The sequence below is a fragment of the Panthera leo genome, chromosome A1 (assembly GCF_018350215.1).
Source record: "Panthera leo isolate Ple1 chromosome A1, P.leo_Ple1_pat1.1, whole genome shotgun sequence".
Classification (NCBI taxonomy): Eukaryota; Metazoa; Chordata; class Mammalia; order Carnivora; family Felidae; genus Panthera; species Panthera leo.
Window position 1 is genome coordinate 205,608,714 of NC_056679.1, and position 23,741 is coordinate 205,632,454.

The window sequence follows — 23,741 nt, forward strand, 5'->3', positions numbered from 1 at the left end:
CCACTTATATGGAAAGCCAATCCTAATGAATACATTAAATTCTTTGTTGACAGAAGTAGAAGGTGATCATTTGTATTTAAAATACTGATCAGAAGGAATTTTTAAGTCATTTTATAATCAGTTTGGTCTGTTGAAGTGCTGTGTGTACTGTATAGGCTATAAAAAGGGCCTGCCTAAAACATGAGACTGAACTGAGAAAATATTACTTATTATTTCCTTTGGTTCATTTGAGGGAGAGATATGGACATTATAAGAGGGAAAGAAGTTGGGGAGAGCAAAGGACTGAAGTATAACCACATTATGCCTTGTTATTCTTCTAGGATCTCATGATTCCTTCAGCTTCTACATTGATGAAGCCTCTCCAGTAGGGCCTGAACAGCCAGAAACCGTCCAGAATTTTGTCTCTGTGTTTGGAACCGTAGCCAAAAAGCTGATGCGGAAATGGTTAGCCACTCAAACAATGAACTTTACTGGTCAGCTAGGAGCTGGGATCCGTTATTTTGATCTTCGAATTTCCACCAAGCCCAGGGACCCCGACAATGAACTCTACTTTGCTCATGGTTTGTTCAGTGCCAAAGTCAATGAAGGCCTTGAGGAGATTAATGCATTCCTCACAGATCACCATAAGGAGGTAGTATTCTTGGACTTCAACCATTTTTATGGGATGCAGAAATATCACCATGAAAAACTGGTCCAAATGCTGAAAGATATCTATGGAAACAAGATGTGCCCAGCGATTTTTGCCCAGGAAGTTAGTCTAAAGTACCTGTGGGAGAAAGACTATCAAGTGCTGGTCTTCTACCATAGTCCAGTGGCTCTGGAAGTGCCCTTTCTCTGGCCTGGGCAGATGATGCCAGCACCCTGGGCCAACACCACAGACCCGGAAAAACTGATCCAGTTTCTTCAGGCATCCATCACGGAGAGAAGAAAGAAGGGCTCGTTTTTTATATCTCAGGTGGTACTGACCCCCAAAGCTAGCACTGTGGTCAAAGGAGTGGCCAGTGGCCTCAGAGAAACGATCACAGAAAGGTAAGTGTCTTAAGGTATCGAGAAAAAGTCTTAAGGAATTTAACCCAAATTCATAGAGCTAGTAACTGACAGAGCTAAAATTTATACTCAGGTGTATTAATATCCTAGGGCTGCCACACAACATACCACAAACTGGGTGGCTTAAAACAGAAGAAACTCACGATCTCTCAGTTGCAGAGGCTAGACATCTGACATCAAGGTTTCAGCAAGGTCAACTCCATCTGATAGCTTGGAGGGAGAATCTTTTCCATGCCTCCCCACTAACTTCTGGTGATGGTTGACAAGCCAATGTCTTGGCTTATAGATACACCATTCCAATCTCTGCCTCCATCTTCACATGGTGTTCTCCCCATGTATCTTTCTCTTCTCTTCTTATAAGGACACCAGTCATATTGGATTAGGGTCCACCCTAATTATATCATCTTAATTATGTCTGCAAACACCTTATTTCCAGATAAGCCTCAGTTATGAGTACAGGGGATTAAGACTTCAATGTATTTTTTTCTAGGACACAGATCAATGCATAGCACCATGCATTTTGACTCCGTGTCCAGTTGTATTTTCATAGCACTCCTTTTCACATTTATATAGAACTTTACAGATTACAAAGCTTTTTCTCTATTTCTTGTGGACTTGTTTTATATACCTAATTCCATTTGATCTGCACAATAATCCTAGGAAGTAGATAAAAAGTGAGGTTTAGAGAAGTGAAATGTTTTGCGTAAGGCCAATTGGACAATGAAGGAGGAAACCAAGACTCAAATTCCATGCTTCTCATACCATATTCTATTCCTTTATGCTATACCATAAGCAAGGGTCACTCTCCAGAGCATGGGTTTCCATTTGGCAAGCCCAGCCATACATGTTAGAGTGGTGCTTACTTGTAAAGTATAATTTAAGCAACCACCAAAGATCTCTAGCTCTTTCCCATCGGTATGATACAATATGTAGAATTGTACATATTGTTTATTCTTTTCAGTTAAAGTATCAAACAAAGCAAATATTGTCTGAAGAGAAACTACAATTCTTACCAGACCTTATCTTAAACTTTACTTGATATTTTGAATTATGGTAAGGAGATAGAGCATACATATTTTGCTCAAGGTCTTTGTAGGAAAAGACAAGGAGATGAGGAGAAAAGATTAGGAGATGAAATCGTATGGATGGCCTCATAGCATAGCATGTAGAGTAGGGAATGGCAGGAGGTGAAGCTTGCAGTGGGGCAGGAACACACTTGTAAGAAAGCCTTTAGCCAGGCTAAAGAAAGAAGTTCATCTTATGAACAATGGGGAGCTAGAAAATTGTATTTAGTGGCATAGTGACTTGACTGGATCTGCATTCTAGATAGATAATTGGTGTAGCGTGGAGGCAGAGGATTGGAGAGAGTGGACAGTGAAGAGGTGCTCGGAGCTATTTCAGCAAGGTAACGCAAGCTAAACTGAGGAAATGAGAAAACACAGAAGGGGATGGTATCCCACAGCAAAAATTAGAATTATTTGACTATTTAGCTATGTGGTGTGAACGAGAGAAAAGAGTTAGAGATAAAGTTTCTTCTTGAGAAGTAGAATGAGTGATGCAGACATTTACAGAATCAGGAAACAAAGACTTAGGGAGGAGGTGGGGAAGCTACAGTCAAGGTTATGCTAAGTTTAAAGTATGAGTAAAGCATCCGGTGGATGTGGCCAATTGATCATTAGGAATATAAACCAATTCAAGTGGCAAATTATTGGCATTTTTTGGCAGTGAAAGCCACAAGCTATTTGAGTTGAGGCGTTCCTCCATACAGAATTGTAACTTCCTTCTGTTATTCAGATATTAGCTGAGATCTCCTGTTCTTTAAAATTTTAATGTGATCCCCAGCTCTTCATTGTATACCCTATGCAAGTATAACGCCTTCCCTAGGATTTCTGCCAATGTCTAGATTTCTTACATTCCTATGGTATGAATGCTTGCTGCTTCTGGTTTATATCACTTTATGGGTTGATTGTCCCATGTGTCTTTTCCATGACCCTGTAGAACCTGAAACTTGCTTCTTGCTCAATTTCTACAATGGTTTTTAGATTTTACTGAGGATTTGAGACAACAGGTTTGGTTTTATAATTATAATAATACAATTAATTTTAAATTGAACTTTAGACTTGTCTATAAGTACAAATATTCTGGCCCAGGATATCTTCCCCAGATGACGTCTATCTCACTTTAACCCCATGCTCAAGTCTTATGACTAAACCCTCTCCTCCACCTCCTTCTCCTTTTCTTTTTCTCATCTCTTTTCTTTCCCTAGGCACACATTGTCTTGGAGATTCCACACTCTCCTCTAGATTATTATGCCAAACTATTCTCCTCATTTCTGGCCCTAAGGCCCAGCTAGTCCCATCAGACAGTATTTGATAGCACCACCTTATACAACAGTTCATTGTTTTGGTAAATAACAACTTACCACTTCTCTTACATCCTTAAAAATGAGAGAGTTCTAGTGTATACACATAAGAATGTGTTGTTCTCAACTACACCCCACAAAGGCCCCAGATTTTGAGAAGTCCCTGAGGACCCATTAGAGGTAGGGAAGGCAGGAGGGGACTGGGAATCAACCAATGACAACATTCTTTATTCTCACTACATCTTTAATGAAGGAAGCTTCATCTCTAAATTTTACATATTGGGCATGAAAGGAGTCTTCCCTTCCTTTCTTTACCTTCTGTTGCCTCGTTCTATATTTAGGAAAAGACTTTCCCATCTAATATGCCTGCTTTGCATTTGGCCAAGAACCATACCCTGCTTTTACCTGTGTAAGGAATAGCCTTTGGGAGGTCAAGAAGAAAAATCCACTCAAGGTATAGATTTTCATTTTTTTCTCTTATAGGATTTCATGCAGTTAGGTCTTTGCAAGTTATAAGTCAAACTGTTCTTTGGTTACTTATGCTATAGTACAGTATTAGTAAAGTAGGATTTGTGGGAAAAAGATCAAGTAAGTTAGGAAAGTGCTGAAAATTAGATATCTGCTTAAGTCTCTCAAAAGATTCACAATCTTTATAGCATGTAAAAGTCACTAACAAGCATTTTAACAAAGAATTCTGTTTAAACTGAACTAATACAATGTTTTGCAAACACTTAATATTTTCTCAGATAGCACTTATTAACAGCCCATAGAATTAATTTTGAAAAACTGTCCTCAGTCATCTGCTCTAATTCAGAACTTTTCACTTGGCTCTGGTTTACATATCTGGAATAGTAGAGCTGTGTCACTGAAAAAGGTGGAAGAAAGGGGTGCCTGGGTGGCTCAGTTGGTTAAGCACCCCAGTCTTGATTTCAGCTCAGGTCAGGATCTCATGTTCGGAAGATCAAATCCCACCTCAGGCTCTGCACAGGTGCCTGGTTGGGATTTTCTCTCTCCCACTCTCTCTCTCTCTGTCCCACCCACCACTTGCTCGCTCTCTCTCTCTCTCTCTCTCAAAAAATAAATTAAAAAAAACTTAAAAAAGAAAAAAGAAAAGGGGGAAGAAAAATTGAAAAAGTAGAAATGCAGACCCTGTAGGTAGAATCAACTTTTTTTTCCTCTCTAGGACTATGCAAATTACTTGCAAATGATTTGCAAATATATCTGAACCTGGCCATTATGAACAGAGTTTGTCTCAGAAGTACTAGAAAGACCTCCTTGTAAACAAATTGGAATGCCTGTATCCTGCGTATGGTATTCGTGTAAAGCTCTGGTTTTGTTTTTATTTGATTTGACATATTTCAGCCTTCTGTGTGAGGCTTATAGGAAAAGGTCATTGTCAGTCCTTAGATAGTTCCTTGCAAAGTTAATTTACTTACCTCTGAAAGTCATCGAAATAGTTGACTTCCCAAAGACATAGTGCTTCTTTTTTCTCATCAAGTGATAAAGCCCATGAAGACTTTTTGCCCTTTTCCTCTTGCTATTGTGCACAAACGTACTCATTCAGAAAGTCCTACATTAACACCAAAAGATGTAATGAGACTCTCCTTTGCCACCAAAGAAGTCGCTAGGCAATTTTAAGATCTTCCTGGACCTTAGGTATTTTCACCCTGCAAAGTTTGGAGTTTGAACTAGATTATTTCCAAGACACTTTCCAGTTCTAAAATCCTACAGTTCTAAGATCCTGCATGTGACTAGTTTCTCTATAATGTTTTATGGCGTCTAATATTTGGACTAACAAAACTGTGAGCACATGCATTTAGAAAACAGTGTTTGAAGGTGTAGGTGGCTTTTAGGACAACTCAACTCAGGTAGTGTAGCTTTCAATCTGGCCACTGGTTCCAAATATTGCAGATGCATTTTCCACATTTTAGTAATGCCAAAAGACACAGATTTTTATTTCTTAAAGACCTATTTTTAATTTATTTTTCAAACACCAGCTTTTGCACCTCACCCCCACGGAATTCACACGTTCTTAAAAAGAAGGTGTGCGACTTGAGTCAAGTCCTTCTCTAATTCATGGAAGTTTATTAAATTATAGGTTTTGTTAGTTTAAAAAAATCAGTTAGACCACCTGTTGGAATATTTAAGGAGCAATACGTCTTTGCAAGTAAATTGATGCTGAATTAATTAAGACAAGGTTTATACAGGCCAGTAATTTAGATGATGACGATGATGGTGGTGATAATGACTATGATCATCATTATCATCTATTTTAAGTGTTCCACATCTGTTTAATACTGTGCTAACTGCCCTGCCCATTTTCCCTCATCATCACAGTCATTGTTTGGAGGATGAAGTAAAATATTCAGCATGTAATTGGTTGTTGGCTGACTGTGAATAAGCACCAATGTCACCCAGCTGGGAAAATGAAGGCTCCTGTATTGGTTGAGCCCACATTATGTACCAGGCACTGTACTAAGTGCTTTGCATGAATTTATCCATGTAATCTTCCCTCCAGCCTTGCAAGGTAAGTATTATTAAATACATTAGAGTTGAAAAACTGAGGATAAGAAATGTCTAGTACCTTGCTCAAAACTCTCATATTGGTTTAGCAAAACCAGGATTATTATTTGGATTTGCTTGACTCCAAGTTCCATGCCTACTCCTGCAAACTAGGTAAAATTCACGTTTCTTAGCAGTGGGTACATATAATATGTTATCTGTCATCTTGGAGGGCAGAGTCAGGTCTAGGGGTTTGGCAGGGAAACGTATGCCACAGTTGGGGTAGGCAAAGCTAATGAGAAGAGTAGATTTGAAATGTTTTGGTTTCAGCTCAGGTCATGATCTCAGGGTTCGTGAGTTCGAGCCCCATGTCGGACTCTGCGCTGGCAGCGCAGGGCCTGCTTGAAATTCTCTCCCTTGCTCTCTCTGGCCCTCCTCCATGCTCTCTCTCGCTCTCAAAATAAATAAACTTAAAAAAAAAAAAAAAAAGAAAGTGAACCGAGGTAGAATGCTGTCATGGGGACCCTCATGGAAGCACCACTATTAAATAACAGAAAGGAAGGGAAAATTTAAAGGTGACTTGTTTCCACCTCCTTGCCTTGTGCCTCAATTGCCCATTTGACTGTTTCCGTTGAGTAAGGAAATTGAGGCCAGAGGTATGCTAAACGATTATCCGAAGTAACAGAAGTAACTGGCAGCAAATATGGGATTAAAATCCAGGTCTTTTGGCTTGCAGGCAGAATTTTGTCCTCTACACCTTAGGGAAGGATGAGGACAGAGGGTGGACAAGAAGGCTAGGAAAAGTCAGCGACCATCAGACTGCAGGGACCAACATGGAAGGGCCAACCGGCTCTCTATCTGCATCGTGCACAACATAACAAGGTGCCCTAGAACCTTGACCAGAGAGGATCAGACGTCAGACCTGGGGGTGGGCCATCGATTTTGTGCAGGGCTGACCTTTCATGGGCTCTCTTTCTGCCTCGTGAACACAATAAACTCTAATATTTCCATCTTATGGGGACATACCCCAGTTCACAACCATACCTCAAACAATATTTCTGCTGCCCGATTTACCCTGTTGTTGCCTGGACCCAGCAGGTGTGGGGCTGGACTCTGGGAAGTTGTTCACCTGCAGCACCGTCACCTTAGCAGCTTCAGGGAGCTCACGAAGGGTGGAGACTCAGAATGGTTCAAAGGCAGCTCAGGGTGACATGAGAAAGCACCAATCTCTATGAAGAGCAGCTTTCTGCCTCTGCCCTATCCCACCCCCCACCCCGCCACCCCTGCCATGCCCCAGTAGGTCAGTGCACTGGTGGAACAGCTGATAATGGATTAGTCTCTTCAGTAAAAGGGAAAGTGGCCTCCTCAGGAGACACATGCCTAAAGAGAAAGAATGTCAAGGAGACCATGGAAGATCGGCATTAGAATAATCATTGTTCATAAGATGCTTTCATCATAAGGTTTAATTTCTTCAACATATACTTATGGAGGCCTCATTTGTTCAACAGGTATTATTCTTGATATGCAATTTAAGAAACCGAAGGTCAGAAAAACTAAATAATTTGTTCAAGTGGGGCTTGAACCAGTGCTAGGATCAATTCAGAATCTAGGTCTTTTGAACCATTAGAAAGAGGAGTCTGGCTTGTAAATAAGATGGAAGCTCCAGACAAATGGGGCCGTGCTTAAGAAGCGTTCGTGAAAATGCAAATTCCTGTGTGCTTTCCCAGAGGCTCTGATTCATAAGCCTGTGGCTCAGAGTTTTCAATTTCTAACAGCCTCCAGGTGAGTCCTTCTTTGAGCAACACTGCTCCCCTCTGTAGGCAAGCTGCACCTCAACCCCCACCCCAGCCACAGATGAACTTGGTTTCAAGAAACCTGGAAAGAAGACATCCGGATGGCCAACAGGCACATGAAAAGATGCTCAATGTCACTTCTCATCAGGGAAATACAAATCAGAACCACACTCAGATGCCACCTCACGCTAGTCAGAGTGGCTAAAATGAACAAATCAGGAGACTATAAATGCTGGAGAGGATGTGGAGAAACGGGAACCCTCTTGCACTGTTGGTGGGAATACAAACTGGTGCAGCCGCTCTGGAAAACAGTGTGGAGGTTCCTCAGAAAATTAAAAATAGACCTACCCTATGACCCAGCAATAGCACTGCTAGGAATTTACCCAAGGGATACAGGAGTGCTGATGCATAGGGGCACTTGTACCCCAATGTTTACAGCAGCACTTTCTACAATAACCAAATTATGGAAAGAGCCTAAATGTCCATCAACTGATGAATGGATAAAGAAATTGTAGTTTATATACATAATGGAATACTATGTGGCAATGAGAAGGAATGAAATCTGGCTTTCTGTAGCAATGTAGATGGAACTGGAGAGTGTTATGCTAAGTGAAATAAGTCATACAGAGAAAGACAGATACCATATGTTTTCACTCTTATGTGGATCCTGAGAAACTTAACAGAAAACCATGGGGGAGGGGAAGAAAAAAAAAGTTAGAGAGGGAGGGAGCCAAAACATAAGAGACTCTTAAAAACTGAGAACAATCTGAGGGTTGATAGGAGGTGGGAGGGAGGGGAGGATGGGTGATGGGTTTTGAGGAGGGCACCTGTTGGGATGAGCACTGGGTGTTGTATGGAAACCAATTTGACAATAACTTTCATATTTAAAAAAGAAAATAAATAAAAGTTAATCAATTCACAAAAAAAGAAAAAAAAGAAACCTGGAAAGAGAGAGTCAGCCCCAAAATTTATCAGTCCCCTTCCAATCCCAGATTCAGGTAGTTCTTCCTTAAGCCATGATTTCTCTACCCACAGACTGTGCTAGATTTGTTCTGTCACTAAGGTAGAGCTACCGTCACTGATTTCCAGAAAAAATTGGTCCTTTACTATTGTCTCTCATGCATCTTCTCTCCCATGTCACATAACTCTATCCTAGGATTATTGTGCTGCAGAAACATGGGCAAGGCTTTGGGGAGAGACTCTTTTCCCCTGGGCCCAAAAGCACATTCCTTTGCAAGAAGCGTTAGTAACTTTGAGACTCTGTGTCTTCCACCAAAACCAATTAACATAACAGCATTTGCAACTCAGTGGCCTCCCCAGTCCTGATTTCAAACAGTAAAAAGAAGTTTCTATAACAACTTCTGACCATAAGGCCGTGTGACACAAGAATGATTTCTGCCTGGGTCCTGCTGGGGTGTGGCAGGAGGGAGGGCTGCCTGTACCCCTCTCTGTTTTAACAGCTTTTGACCCAAGAATTTTTAAAACAGGAGTGCACATCAAAGCTCACCTTCTCCTTCATTCTGCTGATGTTGTATGATTAAATGACAGGTGAATACAGGCAGGCATCTTTCATTATCTGTGTCAGGAGAGTCAAAGACTAGAGAGAATGCCAAGCTGTTGGGAAGTCAGTTGCCCATTCAGTGCCTGGTGTGTGTGTGTGTGTGTGTGTGTGTGTGTGTGTGCATGTGTGTATCAGAGAGAGAGAGAGTGTGTGTGGAGGAGTGGGAAACTTGGGAGTATGTGTGTAGGGGAGAGAGGGTGTGTGTGAGAGAGGGGGAGGGAAAATACGTACACTTGTCTAACAAGCATGGCGTAGGATAGAGGTTTACCCACTTTAATCTCTGGATCTAAATTTTCTTATGGGGAATTGCTTGGCAGATTGAATTTAACATCTGAAAAGGAAGTAGCCTAGTATGTAACTGGCATTCACAAAAAGCTGAGAGCAGGTGGGTTGATGGTGGGCAGAGGGAATAAAGATGGAGGGCCCAGGCAGCAGGGATGTTTAGTCAATTAGATTGTGGCACAGTAATTTGGAGACTTCAGCCAGCAACTGAGGAATAAGGAGGCTTGTTTGGGATTTGAAATGAACCAAAGCACATATTTTCAGTAGATGAGCCAGTAAGTGGTGTCTGTTTCAAGAAGTAAAATGGGTCGGATCTGGACAGCACAGGCCACATACTGAGGCGCAAGGAAGAGCCTTCAGGCTGGTGCTCCCTTTCTGCCCTGTACTCACAGGGCTCCTGAAGGGAAGCACAAGCCCATTCCACTGAGCGCTCATTCAAAGGGAACAGCTCCACTATGGAGAGACCTTATTGAAAACTGGGGGAAGGGGAAGCATTGCCACATCACTAGACACAAATATATAGTTGAACACACTGACCTTCCTTGTTGCAGCAAAAGAGAACTCCCACCATTGGGAACCATGATACATCCCAGTGAGAGGGTCGGAAGGGATTTTAAGCCCTCTAGAATTGGGGCTTAGGTTGAGTGACTTGGGGAAAGTTTCAAGGAATTAGAGGTTCTCTCTAGATTGGATTGTGTGAAAAGGCACGGATAATTCTATAAGTGGGTATCTCCATAAGCCTTTACTTATTTATTTATTTTTTAATATTTTTTAATGTTAATTTATTTATTTTGAGACAGCGTGTGAGCACACGAGAGGGGAAGGGGCAAAGAGAGGGAGAGAGAGAATCCCAAGCAGGTTCCCAGCTGTCAGTGCAGAGTCCGTCATGGGGCTAGATCCCACAAACCGTGAGATCATGACTTGAGCCAAAATCAAGAATCTGATGCTCAACCAACTGAGCCACCCAGGCACCCCAAGTCTTCTTTTTTTTATGTTTGTTTGTTTTGAGAGAGAGAGAGAAGAGGGGCAGAGAGAGAGGGAGAGAGGGAATCCTAAGCAGTATCCACACTCAGCGCAGAGTGCAGGGCTCAATCTCACTACCTGAGCCAATCGCTTAACTGACTGAGCCACCCATGCTCTCCATGAATAACTCCTATCTGTATGGCCAGAAGAAGGATAAACTATAATTGGCAAAGGAGGTGCAGTCATTTATTTTAGTCTAGAGAGGTAGATGTTTGGTTACTTTGTGGGTGATCTTGTTTTTGTGCTTAGACAAAATTAAAGTATCCTTTTTTATCCCACTGTCTCATGATCTCAAGGAACCTAGTCTGAGGTTCGTATTCTGGGAGATTGTTCGGGTCCAAAAAGAACATAATAGGCCTAGTTGTGCGTGTCAGGCCAGCTTCTAAATGTCAGGGGTGGCTTTTAAATTTCTTTTCTCCCTTTTCAGTGCAATGCAGGGAAGAAATATCACTTCCATTTGGTTTAAAGCCTCTGGTGTGAATTAGGCTTTCCATGTGCTGTTTCTTTGTGGTTCTTTTTCTCACTGAAATAAGTGAGGCTGTATCTATGTAGGAGCCCAGACAATTTTGATAATGAAGCCAATCAAAGAATTGGTGATACCCCAGCCCAGGTTCGTCTACTGAAAGTGAAAACTCTTCACATTGAGCCATACTGACAGTCTTGATATTCTTTCTCTGCAGTCTTAAGTTTCTGCCTATCTCATTGAGAAAGGGTTGGGGCTGAATGGCAAATATAAGGAACCCAGGTGGTAGATATCAAAGGAGTTGAGGGTGAGAAAAAAATGTGAGAACACAGAATTTTATAAAGAGAATTGCTGATTCTTTGATATTGGTGACTATTCCAACTTTCTTCCCAAAGTTTCACAACTTGTTGAGGGCACAAAGAAGCCAAAGGGGAGAGTCAACTGTCACATTTACAACTGAATTGTTTCCTTGCCCTTTATTTATTTTTTTTTTAATTTTTTTTAACATTTATTTATCTTTGGGACAGAGAGAGACAGAGCACGAATGGGGAAGGGGCAGAGAGAGAGGGAGACACAGAATCGTTAGCAGGCTCCAGGCTCTGAGCCATCAGCCCAGAGCCTGACGTGGGGCTCGAACTCCCGGACCGCGAGATCGCGACCGGAGCCGAAGTCGGACGCTCAACCGACTGAGCCACCCAGGCGCCCCATTTCCTTGCCCTTTATGGCAGGGGGAGGCATATCTGCCTGGGCTTGCTTGAATGGGTGCACTAGCAGGCTTATTTGTGTTGGGTGCACTTGGTAGACACAGCTTTGGGTGGCTAATCTACGCATTCCCAAGGGTGACTCCAACAGGTATAAATACTTATTTCAGTGAGGTGTATGAGCTAAATCCTCTCTGTGAAAGGATAAAAGGGTGAGGAGTTGCTCTACCTGCACCCCACCTAACAAAATTGTTACAGAAATCTCAAATGAGTTAACTAACACCACTCTAGGCAATGACATTTCAGCTTTTAATTTATCACATTCAGTTGATACAATATTTTCTTCCGTAATATTCTCATTATAACAACAATTTAAAAAGCTGTAAATATGATATTTTCTCAGACTCTCTGGCCTTGGGGCATTTCAGAAGCAAACACTACACCCATCGGCAGCAGACACTAATCTTTGGCTTCATGGTGTAGAGCACAGATCTTCCGGCTCTTGATCTGTGTGTCTGGGATTGTAGCCTCGCTCATTAACTTATTTTAAAGTACTGAAAGTAATTAGGCAAGGATAGATAGAAACTTGCTTGTCATAATTGATTTTTTTTCAGAAATCGCAAGTATAGCTTGCATTTTTGCTTTAGAATATTCCTTCCTCCCACCCCCTCATCACTTATTTCTCTGTGGCCTCAGCTGTTAAAAGAAAAGAAGCTTACAAGTTGTTTCTGGAGCTGTGACATCCTTTCTTGAAGGAGCGGTATGTGGCAGTGAGACTGTAATGTGTGATTTCATTAGTGAATGCTAACAGCACAGGCTGCCCTTTGGAAATGTATGGGAGATTCGGCCAATATAAAACTGAGCGAATTCACCGCGTAGCTGCTGCCTGTCTGAATACTAAGCAGAAAAGCTGTTGCCAATATGACTTAACTATGGGTTGAAAATGAACCAGTCAAGAGGCTAAATAACACGGTAACAAGTTATTCATGAATGTACATTTTTCAGATGTTTTGGTTCATTTTTGAAGAGTTTAATTTAGATGGCCTGTTTCTCCAAATAAAATACTTGTAAGAAGTAGCTTTTAGTGAAGAGATTGTAGGGAAGCTAGGTTAGATAGTTCAGTCTAAGTCAAATCTGTCAACAGATACCCTGTGTTGATTTGGGGGACATATGATGGAAAAAAAAATAGCCTGGAAACTTAGTTTTATTCCTGTCTTAGTTTTACATTTACTGGTTAGCAGTTGAACGTTTGTGTAATGAATTTGACCCTTATTGCCATTCACAAGCAGAGCAGGCTGCCACATGCATTTCTACCTGGTTTTATAGACAGAAGGAGAATTTCACACCTTTGCACACACACACACACAACTCATTACCACTATGGGCTTACACTTTACACTTGTGTTCTAAGCAGCCCCCAAACAGGATATGGCCAATACTCTTGTATCTGATAAGAACTGAGAGACTCCATAATACCATGGACATTGAGGCAGATGTTTTAATGTCTCTATGACATGGGCTGTGCAAATAAAGGCGTATTCAATGGTCCACAATTTTCTGCTCCAAGTAGCATTAGGTAGCCAGCTTGAGATGGAAAATGTGATGTGATGTGTGTGTGTGTGTGTGTGTGTGTGTGTGTTGAAAGGTGTAAGAGAGAAGTAATGAAAACAAACAGAAATCTACTTTTCTCTCAGCATCTGTGAGAGTATATCTTCTGATTGGAGGTACAGAAAGTGTTCAAAGACCAGATGTGGTGCTCTCACCTAGTTTCAAGATTGTTCTGGAGCATACAAGTACAGTAATTCCTGAGGTATTTCTTTGGCAATTGAGTTGTGAAATTTTATTTCCCTATCCCAGCATTGCATCGCTTATCTTTGTGATATTTTGAGGCTTTTGTCTTTCTATAACTCTTGCTAAAAATTCAGATAGAACTTAGATATGGTGGGATAGAGAGGAGAAGAAAATAGCATAAACCACTTGGTGAATGTTTTTTATGCTATGGATGTAGAGAATTTTAATTTCTCTTTTTAAAGTGACCAAAGTAGTTTTTCTTAGAGTCCCAGCTCAAGAATCCATCCATCTTTTGAATCAGCCAGTCACTCAACCAAAAAGAATGTGTTAAGACCATGCTGTGGGCTTGAAGTGGGGATAGGAGAGGCATGGTATACTGTCTTATAAAATATTGCCTCCTGATCCTTGGGTTACAGGGTAATCTTTTTAGAACTTGAGATTTATATAGGAGACAGAATTAGAGAATGGCACATGACAGAATTTGCAACTAGTACTAACATTTTGACCTGTAGATTTCATATGCCATAGGAGCTCAAAAGAAGGAAAGATGACAAAAGTGACTTATCTAATATTTCAGGATAATAATACACTGACCATCTCTGCCCTTTACCTTCCTCCAACCATTGCAATGTGTTGCACACAAATATCAAAAGTATGTCTATTTTCTCTACTCAGATGTGGTCTACTTTTGTGGTTCTCTAATCATTGACCATTGACGGTGGTAAACGCATCTTTTCTAAGGTAGAAAATTCTGCTTGATTTTGGGAACATTTCCAGGCAATAAGGTTCAAACTAGGCCAACAAGTTGAGTTCTGTGGTGGTTTCAAAGACCCAACACTTTGTGTGTTTACTGGCGTTAGTGATGGCTGTTTATGAGAGAAGGGAAAACAAAACCATTATGCGAAAGGATTTTCTTTTGACCACAAAATTCAGCAAGTCCCCTGAGAAAATTTGGCAACTATGTGATTCATGTCTTATTTTTTAACTTTGAGGTAGAAAAATATGCTTTTAGGTTTGACATTCTGTCCTGCCCACTGTATATGCCAAGATACTTCCTTTTTTATCAGAAGTACATATCAATGAAGTACATTCCTTCACTTATTGAATTAACTTGACAAGGGAGCCACCTTTGGGATTTCTGAAAGATAGCTGGGAAGCAACTTTTGACAAATATGGTTGGTCTATTTTTTCCTCTCTTCCTTCTCAGTTTTGCAGTGAAAAGGGACAATTTTATAGCAACTTGGCAAAACGTAGCGCAGGAAGTCCCAGCTGTTCTTGCCCCAGCTGCCTGTGAGATCTAATAACATAGGGTGGGAATAGCACATCTCTCAGAAGAGTGCACACATTTTAAGTTGCTTTAATTTTCCTGCCAATTAGACTTTTAAGATGCCAAATGTATCTCCAGGCAACCTCTGTGACAATTTAGTACCCTTTGGTAAAGGAGCTTAAGGCAAAGAAAGATTTTCAAGTGGCAAACGGCAGGGGATACATTTATTCTTTCATCACCAAAGAAAAATGCATGTATGTACTTATGGAGACATGAGGACACAGGGATATTAATACTGACGCCACTGAAGGATGCTAAAGAGACTGGGAGTCAGAATTCTCAGCCTAGGGCAGGATTTCTTAGCCTCAACACAATTGACATTTTAGATAGGATAATTCTTTGTTGTGAGGGACTGTCCTGTGCATTGTATGACATTCAGCGGCATCCCTAGCCTCTACCACATGACTCCAGCAGCACCTTGACCTCCAGTCAGAACAGTCAAAAATGTCTACAGACATTGGTGTGTGTGTGTGTGTGTGTGTGTGTGTGTGTGTGTGTACATGCGTACATGTGAAAATTCCCTCTAGTTGAAAACCCCCGGCCGAGAGCAGCCACTGCACAGATCTATGACAGTTACTTTTTCTGGAGCTCAACTCCTTTACTTGTTAAACAAATGATACCAACTGCTCAGGGATTAGGGAAACATAAAATATTTAGTTATATGGCTTGTTTTTTTTTGTCTAAGTGAATATGCCAAAATTTATACATTTTCAGTGTCTGCTGCCTTCAGAGTAGTCACCTTGGGAATTTACTTATCCATCCAAGTGATACTGAAGCAATTTTAAGACCAGTTTTAGTGGGGGTAAATCTTTATCTTTTCAGGGTAAAATGGTTTTTGAAACAACCTAAACTCATTCGGAGCCAAGTTTAATAAATAAAGTGGGTGAACAGAGACGATAAATGCTGTTTGGAGGCAAAATCCAAATGGTACAATAATGAGATTGATTTTTCATATGTGCCTCATGAACATACTCTGAAGGCAATTTCAATAGAGGAGTTATAAAAAGGTTTTGAGTCATCCTACCATTGATGGAATAAGTGAACAATCATCTCCACAGGTAACAATTCTGAATGATAGCTCACTTTCAGCTTGTAAGTTTTGGGGGAGTGTGTTATAAAAAGAACATCCCACAACCTTAGAATCATACCTCATAGAATAGGGTAGTATAAGAGAAAATATTCTTGATCTTGAAAATAATGTCTGTCTTTGAGTATGTTTATTATTATCTGTATTATGTGGCTGTGCTAAGTGCCTGCTCTTCAGAATGACTAATAGATACGATCAGTCCCTAGTCCTCAAGGTGGTTACTTTCTAGTGGGGAGACATATTCATGAACAGTTTAATTCAACATAGTGTGGTAAGTGCTAAGATAAACCAGAAGCAGATGTTCACTGGTTTCTGAACCCAGCACTGCCATTTACTAATGAATTATGTAAGCTGGAGGAAGTCAGTTTCGTCTGCCTTCGGTTTCCTGATCTTGTAAAGTAAAGGCATTGACTAGCCTTTGTCCTCTCTTCGGGCATCAGTACTCTAATTCTGTAGTAAGAGTGACAATTTCCAAGGGCATATGAATTACAATGTTTTGTAGGGGAAATTTAATCATATGGTATCTGAACACTAACCTTTAGTTCCATTTGAATTATTACCAAAACAGGAAGAAATTCCCAATTAGATGTTCATGAATACCAACTCTTGAGAGACCTGACCTGTTACTGGTAGTTCATTATTAAAGAATGACTGTAAATCAAATGAATTATACTGACTTTCTTTTTCCCGGACTCTGCAGGGTTATAATGAGCTGTATGTAGCCTTGGTTGACCAGAAGTTGCTGTATCCTAAGAAAATGGCAAGCAGTGGAGAGTGAAGTAAAACGTCTATATTTAAAACTTAAATCAATAATCTTTCGTTATTCAAATCAATGCATTACTACAAAAATATGACTGACATCCATAAACCTAGGTTCAAGTTTAGATGATTTACGGGGTGTCAGTTTCTGACCTCGACATTCTCAACTGTAACATAAAGAAATTGGAATGAGAAGTTATATTTTTGAATAACTACAGTAGACATATCTGTTCTCATTTTAGACCTCCTAGCAATTGAATGATGCAGATATTTTCATTTCTACTTTATATGTGGAAAAAAGGAGGCTTAGCAAAGCAAACCAAATCACCCAGCCTTACACAGCATCCATGGCAGAGCTGGATACAAACATATGTCTGCCTGATTTCAGAGTCTGTGTTTCTTTTTTAAGCCCCTACACATCACTCCACGTTCTAAGTTGTTTCTGATTAAGTTCTGAAATTGTATGATTTTTTTTCACAAATAACCCAAAGCAGTAATAAGAAAGTATCATATTTACTAACAACTATAAAATGAAAGAGAAGAAAATGTTTCCATCTACTTCCAAATTCAGGAATTTCAAACAACAAACAACTTAAAAGTCCTATCAGAAGAGTAGCTTTTCCCAACATGTGAAAATGGCTTCCAATGAATGTCATTGATTCTTATCCAGAATATTTTAGATTCCCAAAGCTTTAGGGATAGAGGAAAAGGCAATCCAATTTTCAGATTATCTCCTATGGCTAGTGTACTGATTGACATGCTAACAGAAAAATAAGTGTGGTGTTCTATTTGGTGGCTTGCCCAAAAAACAGCTACCTCCAGCTCCAGTTTTAAACTTTCACCTGTAAGGAGCCTTGGTGATTCAAGAGCTTGTGTACTAAAATAGTGATAGTTCAAGATTAAAATAGTCAATTAAGTGAAATGTCCCTTTTAACTATATTACTTTTTTATGTTGTAGATTTTAAAAAGCTGTAGCGAAATATAAAGCTAGAGATTAGCAAGAGCTGTCAGATGTGGCTTCCTGTAGAGTGGCACAGCAGTCTATCTGTTCATTTCTTTATTCCTTCATTTTTTCTCCATCCTGGGAATGAGTTCATTCCATTGGGTATCTTGTTTGTGTTTTCTGTATAGTTTAAGTAGCTCAGAGAATTCACTCTGGACACTGAGCTGCGCTTGTCCTGACTCTGCCAACTTGCCATGTGTGATCTTAGGCAAGTTCTTTAAACACTGAGCCTCAGTTCCTCTTCTGGAAAAAAGAAGTGAAAATACACCTGTCTCATAATGCTACTGAAGAGCATAGCATGATAATCATGCAAGGTGTTTAGCTTAGAGCCTAGTACACAGTAAGAGATAAATGTTGACTTTCATTATTATTATTAACAACAGTTTTATGAGGACACCCAAAGGCATTCTGCTAAATTAAAAAAGTAAATAATTCTCTTCGAGAACCCAATTTCCTATGAAGAGATTTTATTATTGAGGCTAATTAAATTTACTTTAAATAGAACTTTACTGTAATAGAGCTTATTATTATGATTTGGATTTTCCAATAGATGTGGATACACATGACAATTCTACACACCAAGGGTCAGATGTTACATGGCCATTTTGCAGCATGTATCTTGGGGTTTTGTTTTTCTCTAACACTAATATTACAGATTTCTATTATGTTGCTCATTATTTTTCTTATAATCATTTTTAAAACTAAGCTCAAATCTGTTACAGTGATTCTGTACATCAGAGTTACCAGTGGAACTTTACAATCTACGTGTGTTCAAGCCCCTTCTTTGGAGATTCTGCAGTGGGCCTGGATCTCAATGTCATTTTGGTGTTGGGTCTGGTTTGAGAACCACTGATTGACTATCCCATGAGCTCCTTGAAGAGAAGGACCACCACCTTTTCAGTTTTATACTTCCTAAAATGACTTATAATAGCTATTAAGTCTTTTCTGAGTAGTTTTGGAGGTCAGATATCATAGAAGAAAATGAAAGAAAAATTGAGGAACATATTCCAAAGAAACCAAGTCTTGCATGTTTTTAGAAATGAATTAATATCTAACAAATTCATAATTGGCCAAAGTCACCTAAACTTATTATGGTAACAATTTTTTAATTGATAATGTAATTTTCAAAAATTCAATCTGTAGTATTCTTCTGACATCTTTATTGGTTTATACCAAGGAGTAAAGAAAAGACTAGCCACAATTAACAAATAGCTTAAATACTTATCCTTCAGGGATCTACTAACAGGTTGGGCTAGCTAGATAATGTTGACAAGGAGCTGCGCTGAGAAAGACATATTGTTGTCATTAATCACATTTCCATTGTTTAAATACATCAAGCAATGCAGCAGGTTCTGTTGCAAGTAAGCATATATCCATCTCAGGGTGAGGTCAAGCGTGTCTGCACAAATACGGTTGTTATAGTAAAACTGAAAATAATTCATTACAACTCTTCTAGGATCTCTGTCACCCTTGGTGACAATTTGTTGTGACTGGGGTAATTGTGCAACTAATTCTGGCAGTGAATGGTGGGCCCTTAGGTTGTGTGAGTTCTCCACATCCTTGTGCCCCCCTCCGTGTTTTTCCACGTGGCTTGCAAAAACATCACGCACCCTCCAGATGGTATGGCTTAGTGAGCATTTCCCACTGCAGCCCCATCAGCAAAGAGATGGGAAGGGAGAAAGACTCCTTCTATCTCTAGGAGTCACTTCCCTGTGAGGTTTTGGAAAGGGTTGTTTCAGAATATATTGATGTGTTTCAGAATATATTAATATCAGAAAGATTTGTTCAGACATGGTACTCTGCAAACTGGATGAAGGTGAGCCATTTTTATTTTTAAAACCAAAGATCCACATGGTTTGGGAATTGTTGATACCCCTAATAATATGAAGTCTAATATTTGTGTTAATGAAAGAACAATCAAAAGCAGTGACCCCCAAATCAGTTAATAATAACAGCATCTCAATAATTGCTGATGCCTGTAATCTTAGATCCACACACCTGAACTGATTTCCCCAAAGTCACTTGCTGATTTTTATTTAGGCCAAAATCTCCAGTTATCATGCCCAGTTTTCTCTCAACAACACAGGGTCACTCTTGGTAGTAATGCCCACCATTGTAATAAATTTCTCAGGGACATCAAGATGCTCAGTTTTCTTAGAGAAGTGATTGGGTAGTAAAGATAAATGGACTGGTTTTGCAAACAATTGTTTCACGTAAGTTAACAATTGAAGCCAAAGGAAATCATCTGATGTTCAAAGGAAAAACATATACGTGTGGAATAAGAAATAAGACCTAAGGTCTGGTGAGCAGAAGTTATTTTCTTCTTCTCCTAGTATTATCCCGATCTATTCCAATCTAAACTTCACCCTGACCAACACCCACCACATCTCCACTTGCCAGATCTTACACGCAACACACTTTTGTGATTAGGACAGCAGGGATGGGAAGAGGACATTTGGTGAATGAAAACAATGCACAGATGCTCATTTCCTTTTAATGTGTATAATATATGTCAAACCAATTAAAGAAAAACTCTTAGGCACAGTTTTCCAGTTCCCCAAGTGAATATGTAGGTCCTCTTCAGGAGCAGCAGGGAGTAAATTTGGATGGAGTGTAAATGAACACTAACTGTCCATAGCATGACTCTGTTAGGAGTTCAAAAAAAGGTGGGGCTTCAGTCTTAAACAGGAGCATGGAGGTTGGGGTAGAAGTGGTTTGTGATATTATCATTTCAGACAAGTGCCTTGGAAACATTATTAATCAAGCTGTAAACTGTTCTAGAGATCATTGTCCCTGTTCCAGTTAGAAAGGTGTTGCTCCAGGTATTATATGGCTCTTTGTAGCTCTGTGCACTTCAAAGTATGATCTCCAATGACAGAAAAATCATTTACATCACATAGTAAAATGTTAGGTTAGGGGTCTGTGATATCTAGAACTCAAAAAGTACGTTCTGTGTGTCATAGGTCGAAGAGGCTGCCTGCCTCTACCCTCTTAGCAGACTGATGCCCGGTGTCAGCCTTGTGCTAAGGGAGGGAGGGGGTGGTAGTGCAGTGAGGTGCCTTGGAATAAACACGGACACATTGGGGTCTCAAAAGCTTGGTGTGAGTGTGTATTCTGTCAGGGGGCTTTCCTTTAGACATATAGAACTCTATGTGTCTAGGGGTAAGGGAAGCATACAGTACATTAGGGAAATGACAAGGGGTTCTGTATTCTGTAACATAGCATTTGGGATTAGAGCAAGAAATAGCTGTAGAGAAAGAAAAATGGTGCACATTACAAAGGGTCTTCCTTGTATTTCATCCTAAGAAATTTGAGGTTTCCGTGAGAACTAACTGAATGGTTTTATGCAGGGAAGGGTATGATCAGATTTGGATTTAGGCAAGTCACTGTATCCACAGTAGAGAGAATGGGTTCAAGCGGGGCAGTACTGCAGACAAGGAGACCAGAGGGGAGTTGCCAGACCAAAATTCCTATTGGAGCAGGAAGTTTGTCTAGTTTTGCACCTCACGATCTAGGTACATAATAGGTAGTCAATAAATTTTTGTTGTGGTTTTAATTTAGATACCATATGGTGATGGACGAACTAATATGGTGACATCAGAGATTAAAAGAGATACACAGAAATTCCAAAGATGTTAGTGAGGTAGAATCTATAAGAGGTGACAATTGACTTGCTATAGGAAAAGGTGAGGGGAAGGAGTTGTAGGAGCCAAAATAAAAACAAAGGTTTCTGGCTTGGCTCCCTCACGATGCCATTCGCTAAAGTCAGCAACACTGGACGTAGAGCAAGATGTAGAGAGAGAGAAGATGCCAGTTTGCTTCAGAGATGTGGTCTTCGAGAGGTTTGTAGGATGTCTAAGTTCCAGAATGCAGTGTTTTAAACAAGAGTCCACACTGTTATTTAATGCCTTATTTACTGCCTCTAGTAAACCTCCTTAGCTGTGATGTGCATTGTCTTTAAGTCATATGAAAAAGTCTTCATACTTTCTTGCTCTTTAAAGCTTTTCACTAAGAGGATTCTCCTTCAAACAGGTCCAACTCTGGGAAGTATGAGGTGGCGAAGGGTCTTTTTCAAATTAACGTTTCTCATTTAGAAATCTCTTAGAAAATTACCTGAAACTTAAAAGAAATTCGCAGCTCCAAAAGAATGACTTGTTAAAAAAGGATTTGTCTCATTTTAGGCTCTCTAAACAAAGCATTTTTCAGCTGTCAAGAATTGTTCAGATGTACGTTTGTTTTTTGCTTGAGTAACACAAAGACATCTGAGTCTTAAAAGCATCAGGCTTACTGGGGCAGAGTTCAGAATAGTTTGTGCAAAGGTAATTTGTGCAATGGATTGCTACCCTTATTGTTAACCAAGTGCATTAAGAAAAACAGGCAGAGATTTAAGACAAGGCTAATTATCATTCGTTCATATCTTGAGCACCTGCTTTTGCCAGCATTTGCTAGATGTTGTCCATTCAAAGTTAAATAAGATATTGTCCTTGCCTTCGTAAACCCAGAGAGTTCCAGGAAAAATTCACAGAAAAAGTGGGTTTTGATCTAAAAATTATAATCAGTAGGAATTTGCCAGATGAATCTGGGGGAAAAAAAACTCTTAAGGCAGAAGGAATACTGCATGCAAGTTGTAGGAGGTGTTTAATAGGCAAGAATGTTCGTGTTAAAAATGCACAAGGTGTTTAATGGGGTTTGAACTGAAATTCATGTGGGAGGGGACCAGATGAAGTAACCAGAAGTTTAATAGAGGTCAGACAATGGGGTGGGTCCTTTGTGTATAAAGTCTTTCAATTGATAAGGGAAATATAGTTCCTTGTTTTATATTTTTAAAAAATACATGGATGCATTGGGAGAGCATATCTGTGGCTATAGTTCATCCTGTGACCAGTTTTATCATCAGCCAAATTCACTGATTCAAGTTCTCAGGATCTGGCCATTCTTGGAAATCGACCATATCTGGCCTCATTAAGCCCACACAACTTAATGTTGCAGTAGGTAAATTAGATAAAAGTGACCTAGTTCTTAAATGTAATATTCACCATGAAATTTAATCTTCACCATGACAGAATATTGCAATCATTTTGCTCCTTTTTTCAAATGTTCCCTCAAAACAATGAAACAAATGTTTCCTCAAAAACATGGCATATATTTCTCATATGTTTCAGAGCAGCAGAGTGAGGCATGAAATTTGAGTTATATTACTTAATTGAAAAATAATATACACTTGACTTAACATCTTAAAACCAAGATCTTTGGTCCTTAAAGTGTAATGGGCAGTAGTAATATCATTAACATTGTTTATTCATTGAATGAATGAATAAATAATTTACTACACTGACAACAGTGAGAAACCTGGAATTTGAAAACTGGAAAGGATGTCCAGCTCTCCTTATAGCAATTTCACTTAAATATATGAAAACTGAAGGCCACAAGTCCAAGAGCTATTTAGTGGAGTTGGTCCTAAAATTCTGGTCCTTGGGCTCTCAGGCCAGTGGCTCCTTCCCACAATATGTCTCCTGTCATCACTGAGATAATGTTTGAATTCCCTCTGTTTTGCAAGGACTCCAAGTAGGAAGGACAGCGAGAACCTCACTTTACTTGTATACATGGTATGCTCAGACCTCCCACCACATTATGGAAATGTAATGACAGATAAAAGGAAAAAGGATCCCTACTAGCCTGAAGCTCATCCTTCAGTGAAAATAGATTTTAGGGTGATGGCTAAATAAAATCACACTGATATGAAATGACAAGCTATAGGGAATGGTAAGTGGGAAAGATGTATGCTCCAACAGAAGCAGATAGCAGAGGGACCTAGTGAGTGAGTAGGGTATCTACCTTGATTTTTACATTTTCTTAAAAATCCAAGAAATCTGAAAGATAGAGCAAGTTTGCCTCAAAGAGAGTTGTGCGACAGCACTTGGGATTTCTTTGATAGTTTATGAAACACGTCATCACCTAATTTGAAGTTTTTCCAATCTTTGCCAAAAACAATATGATAAAGGATGGTTTGGTGAATTTTGTCCAGTCTAACAACAGGGAG

The 23,741-nt window shown here is 39.8% G+C and overlaps 1 protein-coding gene across 25 annotated transcripts in view; it reads left to right on the forward strand.

Annotated features, from left to right (window-relative positions):
- Window positions 1-23,741, forward strand: part of PLCXD3 (phosphatidylinositol specific phospholipase C X domain containing 3) — a 221,699-nt gene that overhangs the window by 171,339 nt on the left and 26,619 nt on the right. For 19 of the 25 annotated variants that reach the window (XM_042951076.1, XM_042951084.1, XM_042951093.1 and 16 more), the window contains one exon: window positions 321-1,029. In XM_042951076.1, coding sequence (XP_042807010.1) covers window positions 321-1,029 — 709 coding nt within the window. Of the gene's footprint in view, window positions 1-320; window positions 1,030-3,750; window positions 3,864-5,746; window positions 5,937-6,647; window positions 6,927-16,639; window positions 16,719-23,741 lie in introns of those variants that run through there. The other 6 variants (XR_006205842.1, XR_006205840.1, XR_006205845.1 and 3 more) reach the window with 6 other exon arrangements.